This window comes from Cupressus sempervirens, chromosome 11 (genome assembly GCF_028749045.1).
Source record: "Cupressus sempervirens isolate cs-2001-9-10 chromosome 11, ASM2874904v1, whole genome shotgun sequence".
NCBI classification, from domain to species: Eukaryota; Viridiplantae; Streptophyta; class Pinopsida; order Cupressales; family Cupressaceae; genus Cupressus; species Cupressus sempervirens.
The window spans coordinates 603,924,723-603,951,420 of record NC_143128.1 but is presented as its reverse complement, the minus strand read 5'-3'; the positions used below and the strand labels follow the sequence as shown (position 1 = coordinate 603,951,420).

Here is a 26,698-nt window from a genome sequence, read left to right as displayed (position 1 = left end):
CCCCTATTTCCTTATTCGAAGAGCTAATGGGGAGAACCCACATGTAAATTTTCCTTGAGAAACTGTTAAGGTTTGAATCTCTTCTTGCTTGAACACCATCCCTTTCTAATCTTCTCCTTTTAGATTCAAGTTTCGTAGGACCTCTATCTAAATTTGTAGATTTAAAACCAAGGGAAACTTTCCTCTTCGTTGAAGTCAGAAAATCATCCATTAAAGAAGAGAAGGAATTTCTTGTTAGAATTGGATCCAACAGCTCAATATAAAAAGAGGCAGATTGGTTCGATGAAACAATCCCATCTAGAGGAGCCAAAGAAGAAGCACCATAACCAATAGGCAACTTCTTGTGTCGAGGTTGAAAAGCAAAGTGAGATGACTTGTGAGACATCTTTCTACCACCGAACCTAACATTTGAATTGTAAATCTATTTTTATATCATTGAGCAACCTATTTCATAAAGTATGATGTAGGAAAGGAAGCAATATGTGATTAATTTTAAATTAAATTGTATGAGATACCTTAATCATGCTAATTCTAGCTTGAAGTTGGATTAGCAAGTTAGTGCACACATGCAAATAAAAGGTCTCAATACTAATTGTGGACTATAGATAGTTTATGAGATTATATATATATATATATATATATATATATATATATATATATATAGATATATATATATATATATATATCATTCATTGTATGAGACAAACAGTTCACTTAACTATTAAATATTAGTTAGTTGATTTTATTTTTAAAGTTAACATTAACACGTTAATACTAGCTTCATGTAGAAGCTTTCAATTTCCAAAAGTTAAACAATATATTTTAAATTTTTAGATTATGTATATTCTCAAATTACTAAAAAAAATTATAATTTAAAAATTTTAATACATAATTTATACTTAAAATTTATAGATATATATATTTAAATTTTAATATATCTATTAAATTAATTTTTTTTAAGTTAAAAAATAAATTTAAAAATGTGAAAAAAATAATTTTATTTATTATTAACTAATTCAATCTAACAAATAATTTATTTAACTTTATCAGTAAGAGGTCGAAGCCAATATCCATTAATTTTTTTATCGTTAAACGATCAAAGCCTTATATCCTATATTAATAAAGATAAAATTACAAATGTCTCTATTCAAACGGGCACTAGTAGAAAAGAACGGAGAATAAAACCTCTAGTCTTGCCCGAGACCTTAGTCCTTTACAAAGTACATAAATAAAAGGGGAATTCCTCAGTTTTAGAGTTTGATTATCATGTTCCAACTTTTCTATGCTAAATTACTCCTTTATCTATGATTCAATTACTAATTCTCTGATACAATTATATTTTGGAAGACCATTCTTCCTTTTCATCTTTTGTGGACTTTTTTTTTAAAAATATGCTAGTGTATATGATCAAGGTCCTAATCATCCTCTAGAATCTCTATTATACTTTATGCTCTACTGATAAAGTATTTCTTACTGGTTCTCTGCAACCACAAATCACTCAACACTTTTGTTTTACATGTTAGTACTTTTTGTCTATAAATAATCTTTTGCTAATTAAAAACTCAAAATCTAGATCTAATGTAGGACTACTTTTAAACATGATGTTTAGGACTCTAGCCCATATTAAGTTAATTTAAGCTTCTATTGCTTAAAGGCTGATATTTATAAACTAAGCTATGAACTTTCTTCTACATTCTATAAAATCAAATGGTCTAATTGACTTGAATTAATTATTCTATCCTTATATTAGTTCTATACTTCTTACTAAATTATATTATATGATCTCAAATATTATTCCTCACCACTTACAATCTAAAGACCTACTAAATTCAAAAAGAAACTATACTTAAATTTCCACTTTAAAATTGATGACTAAATGTTTAGGTCTACTTATTGATTTTTAATGTTTATATTATGATTCATTATCATTATACTTTCAAGTTCTTAATTGTTTTCATATTACTATTTTTTCTCCCACTCTATTTACCTATTGATTTCTTACCTATTTACATGCATGGTTGACCACAGCGGAGGGAGGGGGGGAAGATGTGGTTGCTTGAAATAATGACCCATATGCATTCAGAATCTCTCGATGAAGGAATAAAATATAGTCGTCAATGTAGATGAGCCTTATTTCTAGTGGACAATTGAGATGTCACGAAGAAACACCTCCCAACAAAGGAACAAAATAGCACAAAAGGTGGGAACCCCCACCACATGGTGTAATTCCAAGTCTCAGAGCCTCGCGAAAGCACCATAGAGTGAGGAAATGTTGAAAAGGCGACGTGACACAATTCTGAGATTTAAAGCATGAAGAAACAATGCAACATGAGGAGGTGTCAGAATGGAGATGTGTGGAAACATCTCACAGAATTCTAGGCTTCAGAGTCTTTCACAGACACTAGCATATGAAGAAATGCCAAAATGACACTATGTGGAAGTATCTCGCGCAATTGGGAAGATGGGAAAATAGGTCACAAAAATATGAGTCATTGATCACCACAACATGAATCAACCCGACCAAGAACAAATTGAGCCAGCTCGGTCAATGAAGAAACTGAGCCAACACGAAATATTAGCTACCAACTTTGGCAATGTTAATCCTCTGCAAAGAACCTAGCCCATTGATGGTCTCTTGGATTGGATATTAGTGATGGATTGAATTGGGGGCAAAAATGGCCAACATTAACCTCCATTGCATGATACAAAAAAATGGCAAAAACCATTCCCCCCTTGATGGTGTGCTAGGGAGAAAAAACGTGGGGAGAGATAATACAACATTTTAACTGCTTGCAACATGCATAATTGACCCAAGGGGGGAATATGATTTCCCAAAAAACAAATATTGGTCATTAATGAAGATCCTCCCCTCGAAATAGACGATCGAAATGCATCAAGAATATCATAATGAAGGATTAAAACACAACCATTGACGTAGATGAGCTTTATTTCTAGTAGATAGTTGCGATGTCATGAGACTCCTCCCAACAAAGGAAGTAGATAGCATGAAAGGTGGGGACCCCCACCACATGGCACAATTCGTAGTCTAGGAGCCTCGCAAAAGCACTGTAGAGTGATGAAACATTTGAAAGGTGATGTGTGGTAGCATGACACAATTCCAAGCTATGGAGCATTGAAGGAACAACAGAACATAAGTAAAAATCTAAATAGCAATGCATGGTAGCATCATATATTTTATTGTTAGACAGAATGGATGACAATCTTTTAATGTTTTATTGAATCTCTGTTGTCGATCTGTGCATGTGCATATTGGGTAAACCTAAGCATTAGAGATGGAACCCTTTATCATCTGGAGCATTGAGGAAGCACTGTAACATGAGGAAACAATGAGATGAAAAAGTGTGGAAGCATCTTGCACTTTCAAGAAGATGGGCAAATAGCTCATCAAAACACAAGAGTCGTTAGATCTTGAAGCATGAGTCAACTTGACCAATAACTTTAACAATGTTAACCCTTTGCGAAGAACCTATCCCATTGAAGGTCTCTCAGATTGAAAATCAGTGATGGGCTGAATGGGGCAAAAATTGCCAATATGAACCTCTATTGCATGATATAGATAGATGGAAAAATTCATTCTCCCCCTTAGACACATAACACCTAACAAGTTTTGCCTAAAATGACAAAAATAAAACCAAAGTTGTATATAAAATCTTTAACTCAGAGACCCTAGAAAGATCTGGAAGAGCACAATAGCATATGTCACTACTTATCATTATTAACAGTTGTAACTTTTGCTAAGTGTCTAGTTCATAATTACAAGTCCAGATCTATATCGTGATCTTACTTATTAATGTGATTTGTTATGTTATATTGTTATGCTTTGTTAGAATTTAAAATGATGCTGAAAATGTTTATACTATGAAAGGGGAAACAAAAACACATTAATCTTATAGGCTATGAATAAACTAGACTATGCATTATATATGTAACCCAAATAGTTTTATAAACTGATGACCATTGTCTAATGTTTTAAATATAATTAAAAGCTAGAGTTAGGGAAATGTCAAAGATGATTATCTACAGCTTGAGTGATGAAATCCTCTCCTTCTACACCTTTGTTTGCTAGAAGATTTTCTTTTGTGTTTCCTTCCTGATAAATGTGTTGTATTCTAGTTTCTTCAAATTTATCGATGATGCTAAGAACATTCTCTAGCTTTGAGTTCATAATCTAATTAGGAGGTTTTTTTATTTCTTAGAGCATTTAGAATAATCTGTGAATCCCCTTCTATGATTAGTCTCCTTATTCCAATTTAAAGGCCTGACTTCAGACCTTCCTATAAAGCTTCTAGTTCTGTCATATTGTTGGTTGCAATTCCTTATGGTTTGGCTCTCTTAATGATCCAATTTCTACAATCAAAATGTATAATACATCCTATGCCTACCCTACTTGGATTACCTCTAAATGTTCCATCAAAGTTTAATTTCATCGACCCAAATGGTGGTGGTTCCCATCTACATACTTCTCTTGCTTTTTGTTTTTTCTTATGATAGACTAATGCAGGATCGATAAGGCTGACCCAATTCTTTTTCATTAAGGCATACCATTCATAAAAAGTTCCTTCTTATTTTAGTAATCTTCTTAGATGATTATTTGTGACTTCTATTATGCCTGCTTCTACTTTGTTAAGGAGTGATGCAATACTAAGCTCAGTGTTACTAAATATCCGCTTATTCCATTCTTTCCAAATCTCCACATCAGAATAAATGGAGATATATTCCATAATTTATTATAAATCTTGGAGTTATTACTGTCTGACAATCCATTTAGATGACTATCTAGGTCCCTAGCTATAGGAGAGGTCCAAATTAGCTTTTGATGAAGCCAATACCAACAGTCTTTCATATAGGGGCATTGAAAAAGAAGGTGATCAGTTGTTTCCTCATTTTTTTACATAAGCTACATCTCGAAGGGCCTTCAAAACCCATATTTCAAAATCTATCAACTGTTAGGATAGTTTTTTGTGAAGTTGCCCATAAAAAGATACCTTCCTTGGCAAGCAAGCTTGATCCCAACATAGTTTAATAGGCATATTGATCTTTTCCCATCTTTGAGAATTGATTATAATGTTATATCCTTTCTTTATCTTGTATTACCCATCTTTTGAAGCTCCACATATGAGTATATCTTCTCTATCTTTATGATTGACCTTTCTCTATTTAAGAATTTGATCTATGGCCTCTTTTTCTTCACAAATTAGGTATGTTCTTTCTAGAGATTTCCATGGACATATATCCTCCTCATTCACACTTGTTAGTTGTTTATAATCAACTACCTGTTTACCCCATAAATTTACTAAAGTGTTTTTGATGTTAGGGGAAATGTTGAAACTATCTATAGATGAAAACCCATCCCAGGATTCTTCCCAAAATAGGGCTTCTTCCCCTTTCCTTATATCCAAAGTTACATATTTACTGATCAAGGCTCGACACGTGATGATAAAGTTCCATGCCTTCAATCCTTTGGAAGGATTCCTAATTTTCAACAATGAGGATGGATCTTCAGTATTCAAGTATTTATTATATAATATTTTGCCCATTTACTATCTCTCCTTTGATACATTTTCCAGACTAGTTTTGCTCCTAAGGCTTCATTCTACCAGTTAAAATTCTTACTTCTTAAACCACCTAATTCTTTTGGTCTACAGATCTTTTCTCATTTAATTTATGTAGATTTATTTTTATCCTTAGTTCCACTCCAAAAGAAATTTTAGTGTTTCCCTAAATAAGATACCACAAAAATAAATATAACTAAATGTACCTTCCACCTCAACAAAAGCAGTTGGAATAAACAAATTTTTTATTGATGTTTTTGGGTAATGGGAGACATGACAATTGATATGTTGGAATCATTGAAAGGAAAGTGTAACGCCCCGCTCGGGAATCCAAGAGAAATAAACCTAACATATTACAATGTTTACTGAACTATTTTTTTTTTTAAAGTTTAAACAACATCAAGATAACATTAATGCAGAAGCAATATGAACATACACATCAAATACACATATGCAAATATAGATACAATTTCAATTCCTCAAGAGTTCCTTTACGTTGAGTCACATTTAATAATTTTTAAATTAATTAGTTTAAGTTCCAAGTACAATGTCTCGTGATCATAAAGAAATAACAGATACATAATCGCATAAGCAATTGCATAAGTATAAACAATACAATGAAAGTACATCCACTAAATAACATCCACAGCACATGTCGCACGGTATGTGAAAATAGATACAATAAATCAGAATACATGATAACATATATACATCATCTGAAAAGAAGTCTCTAAGATAAGAAATAAGAATGATAAAGGTACATCTTCTGCAACGAACATCCAACAGCTAGCAATGTGAAGGGGAACCCAAATGGTAAGAAGGCACTACCTCCCGACCACGTGGTTACCTAGTCAGGCTTCCACTCCCATCGTGCAGGGAAGATAATGAATGATCCACATATGGCTAACAAACATAAAACATTCCTAGGCATGGAATACCTACTAGCCAAAACTATCTCAAAGGTAACACATACTACTCAAGAAGATAAAATAATCCAAAAGTAAGAACACTCAATACAATATCGATACCACAACCAAACATCATTCACAAACCAAGTATAAACCAAATACCAAGATCACAAGATAAAGTCAACGAAAGATGATCACCTCAAGTCAAAAGCCACATGTCAAAAGTACAACATCCATGAATCACCAATCATCCTCAATGAAAGTAAATAACCATAATAAACACATCCGACAATAAATACACCACCAGAGGTACACAAAATCTATAGAGGAGACTTAGGCTACATACTAGGGAGTGTCATCACATGGCTGCTTGAGTTACCCTGGACTGATCTCTTAAGAGACCCCGGACCCTCAAGCATTGAGTTAGCCTGGACTGGTTACTCTGAACCCCGGACCCTCAACATCACACATATGGAAACTAGAAAGCCCTCTCAAGAAGATGAGGCACTCATCTCATTCCCATCCTTAGTTTATACAAGCACTAAAGGCATGGGTAGATCAAATGTCTCTAACTTATCTTTTTAGTGTATTTTTCCCCATAAATTTTAATTACTAGATTATCACTTATTACATAACTTGCATTAGGTTACCCTGGTACTGACCACTTTGGGTCCCGGACCCCTATGCAAGCCACTCCCAAGTCACGTACCTAGACAACCTCTCCTAAGCACATAAAAACACAGTTGTGTCCCATACCACAACACCCATAAAGATCAAACTCGGTTCCTTAACAGGCAACCTGAAATAAGGTGGATCTCCCATTCAAGTACACATAAAAGTTCCACAAGGTATAAACCCTAATTTGAATCACAAAGCACATCATGACATCCAACCACAAAAATAGTATCAAAGAAATCCGACAAAGCCTCTAGTGTACATCCTAGACTAGTCAAGATCTAAACAACCCCAAAATCCAAAAGTAGAGATAGTATAAGCAAAACAGTACAATTTCATAGTTTGGATCTGATTCAAAAACATATAGTTGAGTTTGATTTGAAAAGACATAATAGAGTCAAAATAACGTTTTCAATTTGCATTTCAATGAACGTTTAAGTGAATAAGATTCTCAATTTATTAAATTCGTTATTATCGATAATTTAAATAAGTTCAATACTTAATTCAAATAACTTACTTATATTAATTAACCTTAGTTAAAAAGATTTTAACTAATTTAATTAATACATATATATTTTAAGCAAAACCATTCTAATAATATTTAATTAATTATTAACTAGATAATACCAATAACAATACTAATTAATTAATTATAAAAATAAATAAATTTTAATAACGTTTATTAATCAAATTCATTAATTAAAATTTTATTGAATTTAATATAATTATAAAAGAAATTTATTAATAATTATATTAAATATAAAATCGATTAATAAAAATTATTATAAAAATTTTTAAAACCTTTTTTTTTTTTAAATATATATTTATAATATTGTTGCGTGATTAAAGGCCCGCCACCTGTATCTTGCGGCAGCAGGGTACCCTGCTACACACAGCAGTAGTACAACTGCTGCCTGCGGCAACAGAGGTACCAGCTGTCACGGCTTATTAAAGCCGGTAGCAGGTACGGGGGGGTATAACCCAACCCCATTTAATATATATATATATATATATATATATATATATATATATATATATATATATATATATATATATATATATATATATATATTTTTTTTTTTTTTTAATTAAATTTTTTTTTTAATAATAATTTGTAAATCGTTTCCCTTCTTTTTTTTATAAAAAGATTTGTTTATAATATAAAATTTATAATTATAAAAATTTTATTACATACTTTCTTTCTAATATATAGATATATATCGTTTAACACAATACTCTCCCTCTATGATCACAGCAAAAAAAATGCAAATATATATATATATATTCTTTGTTTTTTTTTTTAAATGATTGAAATTTTAGTCTAATAGGAACAATAAATCGAACCTTTCGAATTTTCAATCCCAAGATTTTCATTTCCACAAACAAACCCTTTCTAAATTTAAATTTCTAAATTCTAATTTAACTCAAAAGCCCAGATCCCGATTTATTTCCAATTTCTTTCAATTGCAGAACGAGGTTATTTAAATAGTTTTCAATCCAGATTCATAGATGGAATCAAAAGCAAAAGATGTAGAACGAAGGGTGGCAAGATTCATACAACGGAATTTGAGAAATCAATTTCAACAAGCACGAAGAAGACAGAGATCCGCAAATATTTCTACAATGGTTCACAAACCCTACCTTGATCTGATGCTAACAATCTGGTGAAACCCTTGCTAATCCAAACCCTTCAAAGCTTCCAAAGATTTCTTTGTTCCCCTTTCCTAAAGTGTGTTCCCTCAAACCTGTCTGTGCAATAATGACCCGAAAACTCCTAATATAGAATCTAATTACCTTTTAGGGTTTCTGTCACCACCACTTCTAAAATAGAATAATTATTTTATTTAATTAATTCTTTCATGCACAATTAATTTTCTTTTTAAATTAAAATATTCTTTTATTATTATATTTTCCTTCATGCACTTTAAGTGAATTATTAAATTACCTTATTTAACTTTCCACTTTACTTTACTTTAAATTAATTTATTAACTTTAATCTCATGCGCACTATAATAAAATATCTTTAATCAAGTTCACACATTTTATCTTTTAAACCAATCTCTTATATTTTAAACTCATTCATGCAAACTTAAATCATTTTCATAATTTAATATCTTTCAACTTCTTAATTTATTTTTGAACGTTTTAATTTGATAAATATTTATTAACTTAAATAACAATAATATTTAGCATTTATTTAAAAATGAACTCTAAATATATTATTATTAAATTAAATAAATATTATCTCGTTCTAAATTTATTCTTAAAACTTTTATCTTCAATTTAATTCTTTATATTTAATTAATTTCTCAATTAATTAAATATAATTAAATATTCATAATATCATAATAATTCTCCATTAAATTAAATTATTAATTTAATCTATTAATTAGACTTAATTAATAGAAATTCATTAAAGACTCACAAAACAACATACGCACAAAATACTCACAGGTTTAAAAAAAGTAGACAGTTTGTTACGAGTCCTCCTTGCAGGACAAGTATTATAGGCTTATGGCTAGGATTGGACCTGATCATTATCTTCCCATTCTCACCATTTGAGTATTTGTAATAGGGCACGCTCATCCTGGCAATTCAGGGAAGTCGATGCCCGGTACCTACATCTTGCATAAAAGACAAGCATGTACATGTATATAATATATCTAAACTAAACAGACAATGGCGGGGAGTGGTTCATCGTGTAGATCCCGACTAGCAGGTGACTACGACTCCCTCCCTTAACCACATCAAACACGTCAGACAGAAAGATAAAATAAACACGCGCGCCATACACATGCAAGTATGGGGTAAGTATCTTAAAAATTACAAGTCTAAGATCAAATGCATACATATAATAATGCATCTCTATCAATACAACATAATCATCATTAAAGACATCATGTTAACATTTTTATAAAAGAAACCACTTTTACTAACTAGGATCATCATTAACGTCATTAACAACACATGAATGAAATCAACTAAGCAATAATAACTGATACATTTGTAATCAAAGTCATGAAATAATATCATAGTATTGTAAATCCAATATCTCTAAACTAATCAATGCATAAAATCAACCTAAAAGAATTTGACAATGATAACAGAAATGCGAACTAGGGGCAGGCACTACAAAAAGCTTTAATTTTTGTCGCTCTTCCAGCGTTAGTTAAGCATTTCTCTTTCCAACTTTCTGTTTGTTTGTTGATTCTATCCAAGATGTTGCTCCAAGTTTTAGTTTTCCTTGTCTCCTTTTCCAAGTATATTCCTAAGTATTTGCACTGAAAGGATCCCTTCCTATATCCCATGTAATTGCAATTGCAATCTTCCATTTGAGGTGGTGTGTTGAAAAAAAAAATCTAATTTCTCAACGTTCACATTTTGCCCTAATGCTTCTGTGTAATTTTGTAGAATTTGTTTAAAGTTTAGGGCTTCTTCTATTGTACTCTCTCCTAGTAAAATTGTGTCATCAGCAAATTGTTGATGAGTAACATTTGTGGTTTTTCTACTATAGTGATACCTTCATCTTGAGCTTTCTTTATTACTCTACCAAAGGCTTCCACCATGATGATGAATACAAGGGGGAGATCAGATTGCCTTGGCGAATTCATTTGGAAATGTTGAAACAGCCTTCTAGAGTACCATTTATTAAAAGTGATTTTTTTGGAGTTGATATACATTCAAATATCATATTAACCCATTGATGAGAGAACCCAAAGGCTTCTAATTTATCACACAAAAATCTCCAATCTACCATGTCATAAGCTTTTTGTATATCTAGTTTCATGAGCATGCATGCTTCCTTGTTCCTAATTGAATGATTGAGATTTCGTCTAGGATAGATCTACTTGAGACGAAACTAGTTTATTCTTTTGAAATGAGGGTAGGAAGAATGTTTTTAAGATGATATGCTAGTGCTTTGGATATGATTTTGTAAATGGTATTACATAGTGCTATAGGTCTAAAGTCTCCAAGTTCTTCAGAGATCTTTTTCTTGGGTATCAAGGTCAAAAAGGTATGATTAATCTCTTATAATAATGATCCTACATTTCTTGAAGCATCCATTGCCTTCTAGAGGTCCATTACAATGATTTCCCAACATTTTTTTAAAAAGAAGGCTTGGAAGCCATCCAATCCTAGTGATTTGTCTGGGCTAAGTTTGAAAAGAGCATTTCTAATTTCTTCTAAAGTGATGGGTTTATTCAAATAAAGATGATCTTGTGGTGTTACTAGTTTAGGTATTACTTTCAACATCTTTTCTTGTGTTGTTTAGTTAGAACAATAAAAAATTATTCAAAACATATTTACAATAATCCACTAAAACTTCTACTATTTGAAGGGGTCTTCTCCTATATACCCTTGTTTTTAATTTTTAGTATTATGTTTATTGATCTCTAATTAAGAGTGTTGTTATGAAAGAACTACTTGTTTCGATCCCCTTCTGCTAACCATTTCTCCATTGACTTTTGTCTCCGAAACACTTTTTCTTTCACTAATATATCTTCCTGTTTAGCTAGTAATTATTTTTCTTTATTATACTTTTCGTTATCCATACCGTTTTGGATGACTTTTTCGCTTAATTTCTTAAAATCTTCTTTGTTGTTTAGTTTTTCTTTAAATATGTTGTTAAAGTGTGTTTTATTCCAGTTAAAAAAATTCTTGAAGCATTTTTAGTTTGGAGACAAAACATTACATTTTAGATCCTTTTAAGTTTCCTTCCTATCACCATTGTTTTATACTATCCATGAATTTGCAGTCTAAAATCACATTTTTTCACATTTGAATGGATTCCTAGATGGTTTTGCGGGTTCAACTAATTATATTCTAACTAGATAATGATTTGATCCTGCATGTGGCATAATCCATGGCTAAAGCACCGAATCTATATTGCTTAAATCTCCTTTGAAGAACCTATTTATTTTTTCTACTATATAACTGAATCCTTTTCTTCTGTTGTTCCACATGTAGACATCGTTGCTATTGGTATGTCCAATAAACTATTTTTTCCACCCAATTTCTAAAATCTATAACTGCTTGTGATACCACCTGTGAACCCTCATACTTTTCCTCCAAATTTAGGATTGCATTAAAATCACCTCCTATGATAAAGTTGTATGTTGGGTGTGCTTCCATGAAAGTGTTAATTTCATCCCGTACTCTCTTGTATTGTGTTTGAGTAGGCCCATAAACATTAATCAGAGTAATTTGACGATTATGTCTGAAGCTTTTTATTCTGCTTCCCATCCAATTTTTGTTCATGACCATTATATAGAGTGCTAGTTTCCTAGGATTCCAAATGAAGCCTATACCTCCCAATGTCCCATTAGATTCTACAAATGTTGTTTTCCAATTACCCAATTTCCTTTCTAATCTATCACCTTCTTCTTTATTCAACTTAGTTTCTTGAATTAATATAATATCTAATTTGAATAAAATAAGATTGTGTTTTGATAATCAGTTTTTGCTAGGGGCTAAAGTCCCCTAGCATTCTAGGTTATAATCCTCATTGTTTTATGGGGAGGCTCTTCCCCTTCTCTGCTTTTAAAATTTCATTAATATTTTTCTGTCCCTTTGCTTGCCCATCCACAGTTCTTAATTCCTTAAGTGATTTCCTTCCATGCTTTGTTTTCTATTTACCACACTTCCGAGTTTGGAAGTCTTTCTACTTGATAGATTTATCATTGTATTGTAGACTCTTACCTCTAATAATTAGTTTTTATATATTCTAATATAAATCTAATTAAACAAATTATATATTTTAATATAATTATAAAATAAAAATAAATTAAAAATTAAAAATAATATATTATTATATACTTAATAAATATATACTAAACTTTTAATATATTTATTTATCAATATAATGTAGTAATTTTATTTTTTAAATATAGTAAAAAAATTTTAAAAAAGGGCGAAGTGTAAAATGTTAGATTTTTACTATTTTTAATTCTTGAGCAGAGAACTAATGTTTTTATTAGATTAATTATTATTTTTTGTTAAATAGATTTTAAAAAACATTAGTTCTGTGGCTGCTTATAAGAGAACTAGACCTTATAAGACGAGAACAAACAAATACTTATACAGTCCTTTTGGACTGGACTATGAAAAAAAAAAAAGTTCGTTCATAAAATACCAGTCTCTACACTGATGGCAACTACTTCTAGGTGGAAATCAATAATTTGAAAAATGTTTCACGAATACAATTGACAACAATCACGTCATAAATGAAATAATAATAATAATAAATAATAAAGATATGTTGATTATGAAAAAATGCACCACCAACCGGATTACAATGTTACAACTTACAACATCTCACAACTCCTCAATATAAGAGACAAATTCCTCTTCAGACGCCATTGCACCAGAAATATGAGCAGGTTCTGAAATCAGTCCTCATTCTATTTACAAACAAATTGAAGGATGCATTCTTTTGAAGGTTGCGCCAAGCTACTGAAATGCCTCTTCTTTTAAGTGGACGTGGATGTGGATGTGGAAGCACCATCTTGCCTTGATGTTAGGGATGTGGAAGCACCATCTTGCCTTGATGTTAGGGATGAGGAATCCTGCGATTGAATTATTTTTAAATCTGTTGATATGAAACCGGGCCGCGAGATAGACTTCTCTCTAAAGGTGTGCCCTTCGGACAGCATTTTTACGACTTGAGACATAGTGGGTCTGGCTTTGGGTAAAGCCTGAGTGCACAATAGAGCGACTTTGATGAACAACAATGCTTCTTCCTCCTGGTACTCCTCTAACCTTGGATCCACCAACTCTAGCAATCTGTTTTCCTCATATAAATTCCAAGTCTGTAAAACAATTGTACCAGGATGATAATTCATAAATCCTTTGCATTCTAGATCATGAAAGCCTTATCAGAGAACAAGTACAAAGAGTCTCCAAACACAGACTTAGTGAATCTTGGATTATAGTTTCTCCTCTAAATTCGTTAGAAATGGAATTGATTTAGGGGTTTTAGATCCTTTTACCAATTCTATACATTATTTAACTGAAAAAAATGCTGAAACCAGATATGAGGTTTTGTCTAAATGAGCAACTAGCAAAACATAAATTCAAGCTCTTGCACTTGATTGATATAATAATTTACGCATTCATGCCAATACTGATAGGTAGCTTTAGAAGCATAATGTGTACTTGTGTTCTAAGTTTGCTAATGATAGCAAAATTTTCCTTAAGTTGACACCATTTATTTACGTATGTAAAAATAAATGAAACTGGCATGTGTAAATTACAGAGTATGCCATGAAACATTTGAAGGACGCAGCTTGTTACAGAAAAATTGTTTAATCTTTCTATATCAAAAACAAGGAAAACTACATAACATATTGATATTATTATTTGTCGAAACACAGAGAGAAATTTACTGTTAGTGTAGATAAATTTTGGTGAAGTGGGTTTATGTATATTTTATTATAAATAATAGAATGTTTTCTGGAGACTTCTTCAATTAAAAATAATAATTATAAGCAATTATATAAAAAGATAATTAGTTATAGAGCAAAGCTATTTTTTTTCACTTCGATGCATGATATGCGGGGGAATGGATTTAATAGTTGAGGGCATTTTAATACCTGACATAGCAGTTATAAATGTAAAGATTATTATTTTAAATGGTATAATACAAAGGTTATTAACTTGCTTATTATTATTGACAAGTGAATAAACCATTCTTATTTGATCTCAAAAGCAACAAACTATGACCAAACATGTAAGAATAGGTCTAATGTCTTTTATGACACCTCAACAAAAGCATGCTATATGCTATATGACATTATATATACTGATGTGAATTTTAGATCTTATTGGTTTTAAGTAGTAAATTGCCAAATAACCTGTCATTCAAAATTGCCACAGAGAAAATTAGAAAGCACAGTTACATGAAATTGAGTAACTTTTAGACTCTCTCCCTTAACTTCTTTTTATCATAAGAAATATGAAGCTTATAAATATCCTCTGTAGTGAGAAATGGCATGATAATTGCCATTAATTCTCATGCCTCAGTTGGATGTATGTCTTAGGATTATGATCTTTCCTACAAAAAGTATAAGTTGGAATACAACTATTATTATGGATGCCATGTAATTTGTTGATGCTTTGTACATGTCTCAAATATGGGTTTGGCATGTTGAATGCTTGGTTGACAAGTCTTGCTAAAATGGTCGAGTAATAAAGTGCTCTGTTATAGGCTCAATTTTAGCAGAGTCTGAATCCATTCCTAGTTAGCATAACATTAAATTTAGTAGTAAGTGTAGCATTAAATTTAGTAGTAAGTGGAGCATTAAATTTAGCAGTCTGAATCCATTCCTAATAAGTGAAACATTAAATAAAAAATTTCCATAATTAAGTTGGATGAATTTTTCTTTGTTGAAGCTCGTTTGATCTGATCTTGACCCTCAGATTCCCTATCTCAAAATTTTGTATGAATTCTTTACCAAAATATTCAGATTCACAATTGCATCTGAGCAAGAGCCTATAATTTCATGATCTTTTTATGAGCTTGATTATATTTTAAGTTTCTTGGAACGTAGGATATAGCCCTTGAACTCAGCTTGAATCAAATCCAAGCTAGGCTACCAAGATCCCTTGTTTGAGGGCGGGATCAGGTTCCGGTTCTGATCCAGTTCCAATCCAGTTCTCCTTTAGGCCACACCTGGGTTCCCTGTTGTTACAGCTGTTTCAAAGCCATAGCGAACCTGGGTAAAAGGGTCACATCTCCTGAACTCACAAGGAACCTGTGTGCGGCCAAAACTAGATGCACCTGCGTCTGTGGATGCCAAAAATTGGGCCCAACATACCTTAAAAACTATTTTGCACCCTAGAAAATCATTTTGCAAATACATTTTGAGACTTTCACATATTATGAATATGATATATCAGGTCTTTTATCTACATTTTTATTGGTAATTATGGATTCATGAGTATCATGCTTCTAACTTATTATAATTATATGTTTGAACAGGTATGATGGATATATAAGTTTATAATATATCAATACGTGTGTGTGTACATGGAAAAACCCATACCTGAACCCAATGAATTTCCTTTTCTTGGCCAAATCCACATCCTCACAGTATCAGAACCATAATTGGCGACTTAGAATCCAGGGTTTAGTAATACTTGAATAGATGTTTTGTCATACTATATGTGTGTTTCACCAAATCCTAACTGATGTACCCATATATTGTTCCTAGCATACACAGATTTATTGTTATTGATTACAATCAACTCTAATTTTTAGCATTTCTTCCAACTGTTACTATAGTAAACAAAAGGTAGACATGTAGAATTGGACAATCTCAATGTGGCATACTTCTCCTTATTCACTGTCTTCTGCATATGAATACATTACACATCACAAATAGCTGTGACTAATTAGGTACAACAACCTCGACATCAACTAATTAAAGATTAAGTAAATAGTAGGAACTTGGTATTCAGACTAGGTGTTGTTAATTTTATAAAAGGTAACTCTGATATCATACTGATCTGAATCTGCAGATCGAACAGATCCAATATATACATGAAATATCCCTAAATGAACAGGCCTATATAATTGGTTATTGTCTTCATTATGATCGGCATCTCCTTGGGGCACTTTTGTTAAAGTCTAAATGCATAAACATGGATAGTTTGATTACTAATTAATTGACATCCATTAGAGATGCCGATCTTATGAATAAAATTTGTATAGGGCTGACCTAGAGAGGGACATATCCTTTCTAAGGACATGCCCCTTGGGTGTTATATATGTATGGGGTGTGAATGTGGATGAAGGACACACATCGAAATACAAGTCTGCTCCTTTAGCATTTACTGCCTTATACGACTATACATCATAGCAAGAACACTTAATATACTGTCCGGTATATATAAGGACCATCTCCAGCAAGAGTAAAGGTATTATATCAGTATTGATTAATCAGAATTTGCAGAAAACTTACATGGTATCAAAGCCAAGTTGTCGAACCTAGGCTCTGCAAATTGACAATTAGATTTAAAAATATCTAGCAACATCCTTCTACCTTCAATGGCCAGCGCAATTAGACCCGAAGATAGGTTTGATGGAAAAGGACACTTCGTTGCTTGGAAATTCAGAATTATGATGACTCATGAAGACAATGATGTAATACAGTTTGTTGATAAGGAATCCAACAAACTTGATGCTGATCCTCATAAAACTATCTGAATTAAAGGAAATAGGAAAGCCATGAAAATCATATTAGATAGAGTTAAAAATGAAATAGTACCTATGCTAATGAAACATCAGACAACATTTAATATGATGAGTGCATTATTAAATACATATGAGGTTAACAATGAAACTAGAACCCTTGCACTAAAAAGGCAACTAAATCATATAAAAATAAAGAAGGGAGAATCTATGAATTCATACTTCCTAAGGGTGGCTAGTCTAAGAGATGAACTTGCAAGTATAGGGACCATTATTGAAAACAAAGAGCTGTCACTTATGGCTATAGATGGGTTACTGGATTCATGGGAAACATTCTCACACGGAGTAAGTGCTAGAGACAAACTCCCAGACTTCAACAGACTTAAAGGAGACTGCCTTCAAGAAGAATCTAGGCAACTTAAGAAAGGACTGAAACTGAAAACTGGAGATGAAGAACTTCATGTTTTCAATACAAATTCCTACAAAGGAAAGAAGAAACACTTCAATAAGAAGAAGGCTCCTCAAGGCAATAACAAATTCAAGAGAGACATATCTAAAGTCAAATGCTTCAAATGTGAGAAAGTTGGACATTATGAGTTTGACTGTTCTGAGAATACAAAGCAACAAGTAAATTGTACAAACGTTACTAGGAAAGAGGAAAATTATGATCCTGAGAAACGTGTATTGTATTCAGCGCTATCAAATGAAATATCAAGCAAAGCATGGGTAATTGATAGTGGATCATCTCGACACATTACAGAATACAAAGAAGTATTAGACTCAATATCAGAAGAAGTTAATGACGAAGTTATAGGTGATAATTCCACTCATTTTGTCAAAGGAATTGGGAACTACACCTTGAAACTGAAGTCGGTTATTTCTTTCCATCTCAAAAGAGTACTCTACGTACCAAGAATCAAGAGGAATCTAATCTTTGTTACAGCACTTGAAGATGATGGACATAAGGTTGCATTCATGGATGGTAAAGTAATGACCTAGTCTAAGAACTCTTCATTTAAGAAATCAAAGTTGATTGGTCAAAGAAAGGGATACTTGTACGAATTAAATATAGAACATATTCAAGCCTTAATCCATGAAGCTGCTGATATAAACGAAGTGTGGCATAGAAGGTTAGGGCACCTAACAAAGCCTTATCAACTATGGAGAAGATGGTTACTGGTTTACCTAAGTTGAACAAAAATCATTCAAGCATATGCAAAGGATGTGCACTAGGTAAGAACTCCAAAAGTCCATTTCAAAATAGCAGTAGAAAAACTAACAATGTTTTAGAATTAGTCCACTTAGATTTATGTGGACCTATTTATGTTCCTTCTCTTGGAGGATTTTGGTACTAAGTACTCTTTATGGATGACTTCTCTAGGAAGACATGGATTTACTTCTTGAAATTTAAAGAATCAGAAGAAATTCTTAAAAGATTTAAAGAATTCAAAACTTTAACTGAAAACCTATCAAGACATAAAATTAAAACTCTTAGGTCTAATAATGGAGGGGAATATACTTAAGATTTTTGTAAAGAAGCAGGAATTAAGAGAGAGTATATTGTTCCTCATAATCCTTAGCAAAATGGGGTAGTAGAAAGGAAGAAGAGGACAATTATAGAAGCAACAAGAGCTATGATACTTGATCTAAACTTAGAATTTTATCTTTGGGCAAAAGCCCCATATACTATTGTCTATATTCAATATAGAAGTCTTCACTCCCACCTTAGAGATAAAACTCCTGAAGAAGTCTTTTCTAAGGTTAAACCAAATATAAGTCATCTTAGGATATTTGGGTGCCTTGTATACACACATGTTCCAAAAGAAAAGAGAACTAAGTTAGAACCTTTCGGAAGGAAAGACATTTTTGTCAGGTATAGTGAAACCTCTAAAGCATATAGAGTTTGCATACCTAGTTAGAAAAACATTGAACTTAGTAAGGATGTAATATTTGAAGAAGATTTAACATTCGAAAGTGCCCTAAGTTTTGAAGATCCTTCACTTATACCTAGTTCTGAAGAAAATCATGAACCTGAGTTTCAGAGGGAGAACATTGAAGAATTCAAGGTGAAATTCAAATTCTTAATCTTGAGGAAACTCAAAATCCTAAGAAAATACCACTTTCGGCCTCTAAGACTATAGAAGAAGCACATGACTTCTTTGCACTAGAAGGAACCTTCAGAGAAAGCAAACAACCCAAAAGATTCTCTAGCTATGTTGCAAACACGAGTGATTTATCTAAATCAGAACCAACCAATGTTTCAGATGCTATCAAACATACAACTTGGAACGATCCTATGACAGAAGAATACCAATCCATTATTAAGAATGATGTTTGCGAAATTGTTCCAAGGCCTAAGGGAAAATTTGTTATTTCTTCTAAATGGATATTGAGAATCAAGCATTCTGCTGATGGTAGCATTGAAAAATATAAAGCTAGATTTGTAGCTAAAGGATTCTCTCAGAAGGAGGGAATTGATTATGAAGAAACCTTGCTACAGTTGCCAGATACACCTTTGTAAGAGCAGTTCTAACTATTGCAGCATCGAAGGGATGGAAAGTACATCAGATGGATGTGAAAATGATAGTTTTGAATGGAAAGATTACAAAAGAGGTATATTTGGAACAATTTGAAGGATTTGAAACTCATAATCCTAAAATCTTTGTTTGTAGACTCAAGAAAGCTCTCTATGGGCTTAAACAGGCTCCCAAGTCATGGTATGAAAGAATCAATACATATCTCACCAGTTTAGGATTCTCTGAGAATGAAGTTGATACAAATCTCTATTATAAAAAGGATAAAAATGATATGATAATTTTGATACTATATGTTAATGATTTACTAATAACAAGTGATGATCATCTTATAGATCAATGCAAGAAAGATCTAATCAGAGAATTTGATATGAAAGATTTAGGACTCCTTCATTACTTCCTAGGATTGGAAGTATGGCAGAACTCCGACAACATCATACTTAATCAAAGAAAGTATACATTAGACATCTTGAAGAGATTTGGAATGTGGAACTGCAGACCTATGTCTTCTCCAATGGAGACTAATCTACACAAACTTAAGAAAGCAACAGTAGAATCACCCTCCATAGATTCTACTATTTACAAATAGATGATTGGGTCTCTTATGTACTTGGTAAATACAAGACCTGATATTTGCTATTTTGTTAATGCCTTAAGTTAGTTTATGTGTGAGCCAAAGGAGATTCACCTGGTTGCAGTCAAATACATTATGAGATACTTACAAGACACTCTTAACCATGTGCTTCAGTATAAGAAAGTTGACTTAAACTTACATAGATTCACAAACTCAAATTGGGGTGGAAGTGTTACTAATAGGAAAAGCACTTCAGGATGTTGTTTCAGTTTAGGCTCAGCAAAGATATCATGGATATGCAAAAAGCAATCATCAGTAGCACAAAGTTCCACAGATGTTGAATACATTGCAACTGCAATGGCTTCTCAGGAAGCAGTTTGGCTTAGAAAGTTACTTGTGCGATTATTTGATCAACCCATGAATCACACTATCATTCATTGTGATAATCGGAGTTCCATCAAGCTTTCTGTGAATCCAGTTTTTCATGATAGATCCAAGCATATTGAAATTCCTTACCACTATGTAAGAGTATGGTAGACAGGAAAACTGTCAAATTAAAATACATTTGCACTGCAGATTAGATAGCAGATATTCTTCCCAAACCTCTCTCTGGAGTGAAGATAGATTACTTCAAAAAAGGACTTGGTATGGTTGAATTATAATATATTTGTATTCTTTAATTACTAATGAAATAATTGTGTTAAAAATTATTATTGTCAAGCTATTCACTATTATGGGCTTCACCATTTGTATTCATTATCTAAGAGGTGACGATCTCTGAGATGATGAACATTTGTATAAAAAACATTATGAGAGATGACGATCTTTGAGATAATGTATTGAACAGTAGAGAACTACTGTCAGATCTAGACGAGTTCAAGATCACATTGTGATGTAGACATTTCTATGCCTATGAGTCACAACTTGGCTAAAGGAAGAATTTATCATTCTCTAAATTTTATCCTCTGTACTAGTAGATCTTAACTCAGGATCATATTGTGATGTGAACTTGTTAGTACCTATGAGTCACAACTTGGATAAATGAAGAATTTAATCACTCTCCGAATTTTATCTTGTATATTGCATCTCATGCAATACTGTTATCACAAGTATAAGTCATATAAAAAATATAGCAATATGACATAGTATCATGTGTTCAATGATACCACATGCTTAGAAGATTCACATAGATATAGAGTATCAATCTATGCTTATTTATCATAATTGATGATACTAAATATGTTATCTCTTAGTATGATTATCAAGTTAAGAGGGAGTGTTAATTTTATAAAAGGTAACTCTAATATCATACCGATCTGAATCTTCAGATCGAACAGATCCAATATATGCATGAAATATCCCTAAATTAACAAGCCTATATAATTGGTTATTTTCTTCATCATGATCAGCATCTCCTTGGGGCACTTCTATTAAAGTCTAAATGCATAAACATAGATAGTTTAATTACTAACTAATTGGCATCCATTAGAGATGCTTATCTTATGAATACAATTTGTATAGGGCCAACCTAGAGAGGGACATGTCCTTTCTAAGGACATGCCCCTTGGGTGTTATATATGTATGGGGTGTGAATGTGGATAAATGACACACATCGAAATACAAGTCTGCTCCTTTAGCATTTATTGCCTTATACGATTTATAGCAGAGATAAACATTTTATTGCAGAACTATACATCATAGCAAGAACACTTAATATACTGTCCAGTATATATAAGGACTGTCTCCAGCAAGAGTAAAGGTATTATATCAGTATTGATTAAACAGAATTTGCAGAAAACTTATAGGTGTTAAGTGTATACTTAAGAATTAGATACAAGAAGTTAAGTGTTCTAGAACACACACTTAATCTTGTCATGAATCGACTGTATGCAGCCAATCGTTCTTACTTAGAACTGATATGAAATGTAAAGGGATATTGTTTCAAATTTCAATATATGTGGTACATTCATGTTGGGTCTTAAACTCTAAAAAATATCTGTGTCCAATAACTCTAGTTTGCAATTGTATTTGGTACAGGTTGACTCTAAAATGTTGCAAATCTTGGATAGTAAATGATTGCTAATCATGAGTCCACTAATGTCCATTATAAACAAACTCTCTATCCTTTCCAAATGAAAGAAAGATATACATTGTCATAGTGGATTACTCATACTGTAAGTCATAAGTACACATGAACTCAACCAATCTTTGCAATATTAGATTATGCATGCTTCATACTAGTTGAGAGTCTATATAAAAAGGCTCTCTATGGAAGACGAGTCTTCTCTAAGTGCTCCAATCACATCAAGATCGTGTTTGATCATTCAATCAAGCTATATAGATAGGTCCCTTAACGATCATTTTGGTGCTCTCTGTGCATGTCGATTCATGAACTAGTAAAGTTGACACAGAGAAAGCTGCCCATAGTAGAAAAACTGTATCATCAATTATTTATATTTTCTATGTATTATAATCTGCAAATAAACCATCCCTATTTGGAAATTTGCCGACAATTTGTGTCTCTTTATGACAACCCCGCATCAATTCTAATCCTGAATTTTCTAACCTATGCATGTGTCCTATATCCATGTCTGAAAATCTATTCAATAATGTAGGTCATAATTGTTGAAGTATAGCATCAGTTGAAGTGATATAGTCATTACATTGAGTATTTGTATTATATGAACATTGTATTGTTTTATGTCTTATATTACTGATAAGAATATATATATGTATGTATGTGACTTACATAAGCTACGAGACATGACTTTGTTGTAGCCTCTGTTGGATTGATTTTATTAAAGCTACCTCATTGATGATAAATTGTCCTTAAGATAAGTATCTTATATATATAATATATATTATATATGTAATATAATATATATTTTATATTATGCATTATATATCTTATATATAATATATATATGATATATGTAACATAATATGTATTTTATATATTATGCATTATATATTATTATATAATAATATAATAATATTATATTATATTTCATATATGGTTAATATATTAATATTATATATATGTTAGAGATGAGTTATGCATATAGTTATTTATAAACTAAATGGTGATTAACTATAGAGACATGTCTCTTTATATCTCTTCAAGAGACATGTCTCTTCCTCACATATTATACATATATGAGATACAAATCTGCATTTAGAAATCATCAATTACAATGACAATGTTAGTACATTTGCGGAAATGATCTTAAGTTACTTTAACATGGTATCAGAGCCAAATTACAAGTGTAGGATAAACGAAATATGATAATAGAAGTTACAAGTCATTCTAGAAATTATGATATATTATTGGACTTCACCATGGATTTGCTAAGCTATTGATGGAGAACTATACTTGAATCGTATATTCACTATAGAATAATAAGACATGGATTGGATAAATAAATAGAATGAGCTTGGTTGCCTGTCACTCTGTATTTTTAGTAGATCGAATGACTTGTGAAAAACAATGGTTGCATTTTAATACATTTCTGTTCAATATTATTGTACATGGATGATTGTTGGTTGTCTTAGGCTGTGGTAACTCAATTTCGTGTAAACTTCAATCCTCCAATATATTGTAGAAGTAAAGTTTGGAATTGTGAGAAATTTTGTCACTTCTTTAAATATAAATCTGGAGAAGTATTATGCTTGCTGACACACTACAGTATATGAAGAGTTTTACATAATATCTATGACACACTACAGTATATGAAGAGTTTTACATAATATCTATGAAGAATCGATGAATATCTCATATTGACTTCACATGCCACATGGGAATAAAGAAGGAAGCCTGTATACATTAAACAAGACTACGAGATAATCAGAGGAGTTGTCCTATGCATAAAACTACTTGGTTGTGTCACTGACAAAAAGACACATATACAATTATGTAAAAGGAGTCTCAGCAGAAATTGGTGACTTTCTAAGTTAGATGATTAAAGGAGACTCAGATTTATGCTAAATAACGGTGGAATTCTACAATCAAGTCATCGGATATATATATTAAGAGATCATTGATGTATATCAAAAGATTCATGTGTAGAAGTCTTTGCATTTTGAAGATCATTGTCATTCAACTAAATTGCAGAGGATAGTTCGGATTCAAACAAATCTGGAAGATGTGGTTTAAGGATCAATATCATTTGCCAAAGTGCACGTTTACTTAGTTGAGGAATGCCAAGGAAAGTAACAATGCATTTAGAATAAATGAATGGTACCATATGCCAAACTATCACGTGAATGCTTTGCTCTTTTATGTGTGATGCAAAGACACCGAGGACATAAGCAACATTTCACCAAACATAGGAGTTCATTTCTTTCACCCCATATCAAGTAGGATGATATGCATCGTCTGGAAAAATTAAGGTACAAATACCTTGCACTGCTTGTCCAGAGCTGATGGCTCGAGACTTGTCAGAATATTTTCCATAGAAGCTGCGGGAATATCAAGCCGTATTTGAAAGGAGATGACATGTTGATATTATATCTTGCACGAGATTTATCATTGTGTTCAGGAACAAAAGAGACAATCTTCCTTGTCATGAGGACTTCCAAAATAGGGTTTCATAGAGGCCCTGGGCCAACATATGCATAAGTTTGCTGCTGTCTTTGTCAGCACACGATAATTTTCTGTTAATTTGAAATTTCCATTCCCTCAATGTCAAAGATTTGAATACATCAAATTGAGGTGGAAAATATCTGCAAGATAATATGTCAATCATTCACAAGTGCATGATAGACTATCTGGAAAATACATTGATGTCCACTCATGTTTTTCACAATTCATGCATGTCATTTTTCTAAAATATTTGTGAGAACTTTGAACTATTGGTGTGGCAATATCAGTGTAGATGACTAAAGGCAGACGTATGTGTGAAATATATTTAGACATTATATACAATATATGACAGTAATATTGTAGGTAATGATAATTTGTAGATTACTATTATTGTTGTATATGAAGATATGAAGCATGGTCAAAATATATATAGACCTCGATATATTTTGAAGAGGGTACGACTACCACAAGGATTGGATGTAAGTACAATGAAACTCTTATGTCATGAATTTGTTTTATATAATTATTCATTTGTCACCTTATATGTAGAGATATAAGTGAAATAATATTTATTTGATATTATGACCCTTAAAATTATTTGAAGTGATATTTTTAAATTAAAATAAAAATCTTGTGTATGGAAAGATTGACTCAAATGGTAGTGTCATAATGGGAGATCAGACTGACATGACTATGTTTTCTATAATCTTTATAATGTTGGTATGTAAGATAATGATCTTCATTTGATCTTGACCAACATGACTGAGATTAAGGATTCTCTAAAATATTAGAATAATGTGAAAGATTTAACAAATGTGTTCAAGATATAAGAGATATAAATTAGAGGAAGTATTGATATTAGTATCAAGAGGACGAATCAAGAAAGATTGCATCAAAGATGTTTATGTACAGATAAGTATTTTCCTTGAGTATTATATTTACCTATTCATTGCAGTCAGCCTCTTATTTGTAATTCTATACGTATTTTAAGTATTGTTTGCCTTGATCTTTTCTTCAAGATCATTCTTGCAGAAAAAGGGAGATTGATTGACATTCAGAGGGAGTTTTTGCATTCCTTTAGAGACAACTTTGAAATAGAGGGAGTAGATAGAGGATTACATTCAATGATCTCCGTGTTATTGATTAAGAGGGAGTGATCCATGATGAGATGGATTCTCCATTGATCAATGAATTATAACAGTCAAGAGGACTGAAATTCATGCAACTATGTGAATAAGCCTATCCCTTGTGTACATCATAAGGAAGTTGTGACTTTAATTAAACTATCTACGAGCCTCTCTTCGATAAACGAAACTTGACGTATGAGTTGTAGAGTCATTCAAGTGGCACAATCATACTCAATCAAGATATTGGCATATTGTGGATGAGGTTGTGTTAGTTTCTACTATTAAGCTTAGTGAATGTTTGGAGCTTAAATGAATGAAAAGAGCAAGCTGGGACTTAGAAAGAAGAAGTTAAATTTGATGTGATGTAAAAGTGTTCGACGATATGAGTGGGAATTTTACATTGAGGGGGGAATAATAGGCAATGTTTCATTCTTACTTGAGCCATCCTTAGGAAAGGAGATATTCCATGACCTTCATGTGCAGATAAGTATTCTTATATTTTGCATTTATCTAATTTGTAGTCTCTCTCTTAT

General features: G+C 31.9%; 1 protein-coding gene and 1 long non-coding RNA gene across 7 annotated transcripts in view; one reads left to right on the top strand and one right to left on the bottom strand.

The window, feature by feature from the left end:
• Window positions 1–13,374: 13,374 nt before the first annotated feature.
• Window positions 13,375–26,698, bottom strand: part of LOC149531131 (cold-responsive protein kinase 1-like) — a 49,529-nt gene continuing 36,205 nt past the window's right edge. For all 4 annotated transcript variants that reach the window (XM_089811215.1, XM_089811217.1, XM_089811216.1 and 1 more), the window contains exon 7: window positions 13,375–13,965. In XM_089811215.1, coding sequence (XP_089667341.1) covers window positions 13,627–13,965 — 339 coding nt within the window. In that variant the 3' untranslated portion in view covers window positions 13,375–13,626. The remainder of the gene's footprint in view (window positions 13,966–26,698) is intronic.
• LOC149531132 (uncharacterized) overlaps window positions 13,768–26,698 on the top strand; it is a 45,425-nt gene continuing 32,494 nt past the window's right edge. For 2 of the 3 annotated variants that reach the window (XR_016359120.1, XR_016359119.1), the window contains exon 1: window positions 13,768–13,902. This is a non-coding gene — a long non-coding RNA (uncharacterized LOC149531132). The remainder of the gene's footprint in view (window positions 13,903–26,698) is intronic. The other variant, XR_016359121.1, reaches the window with a different exon arrangement.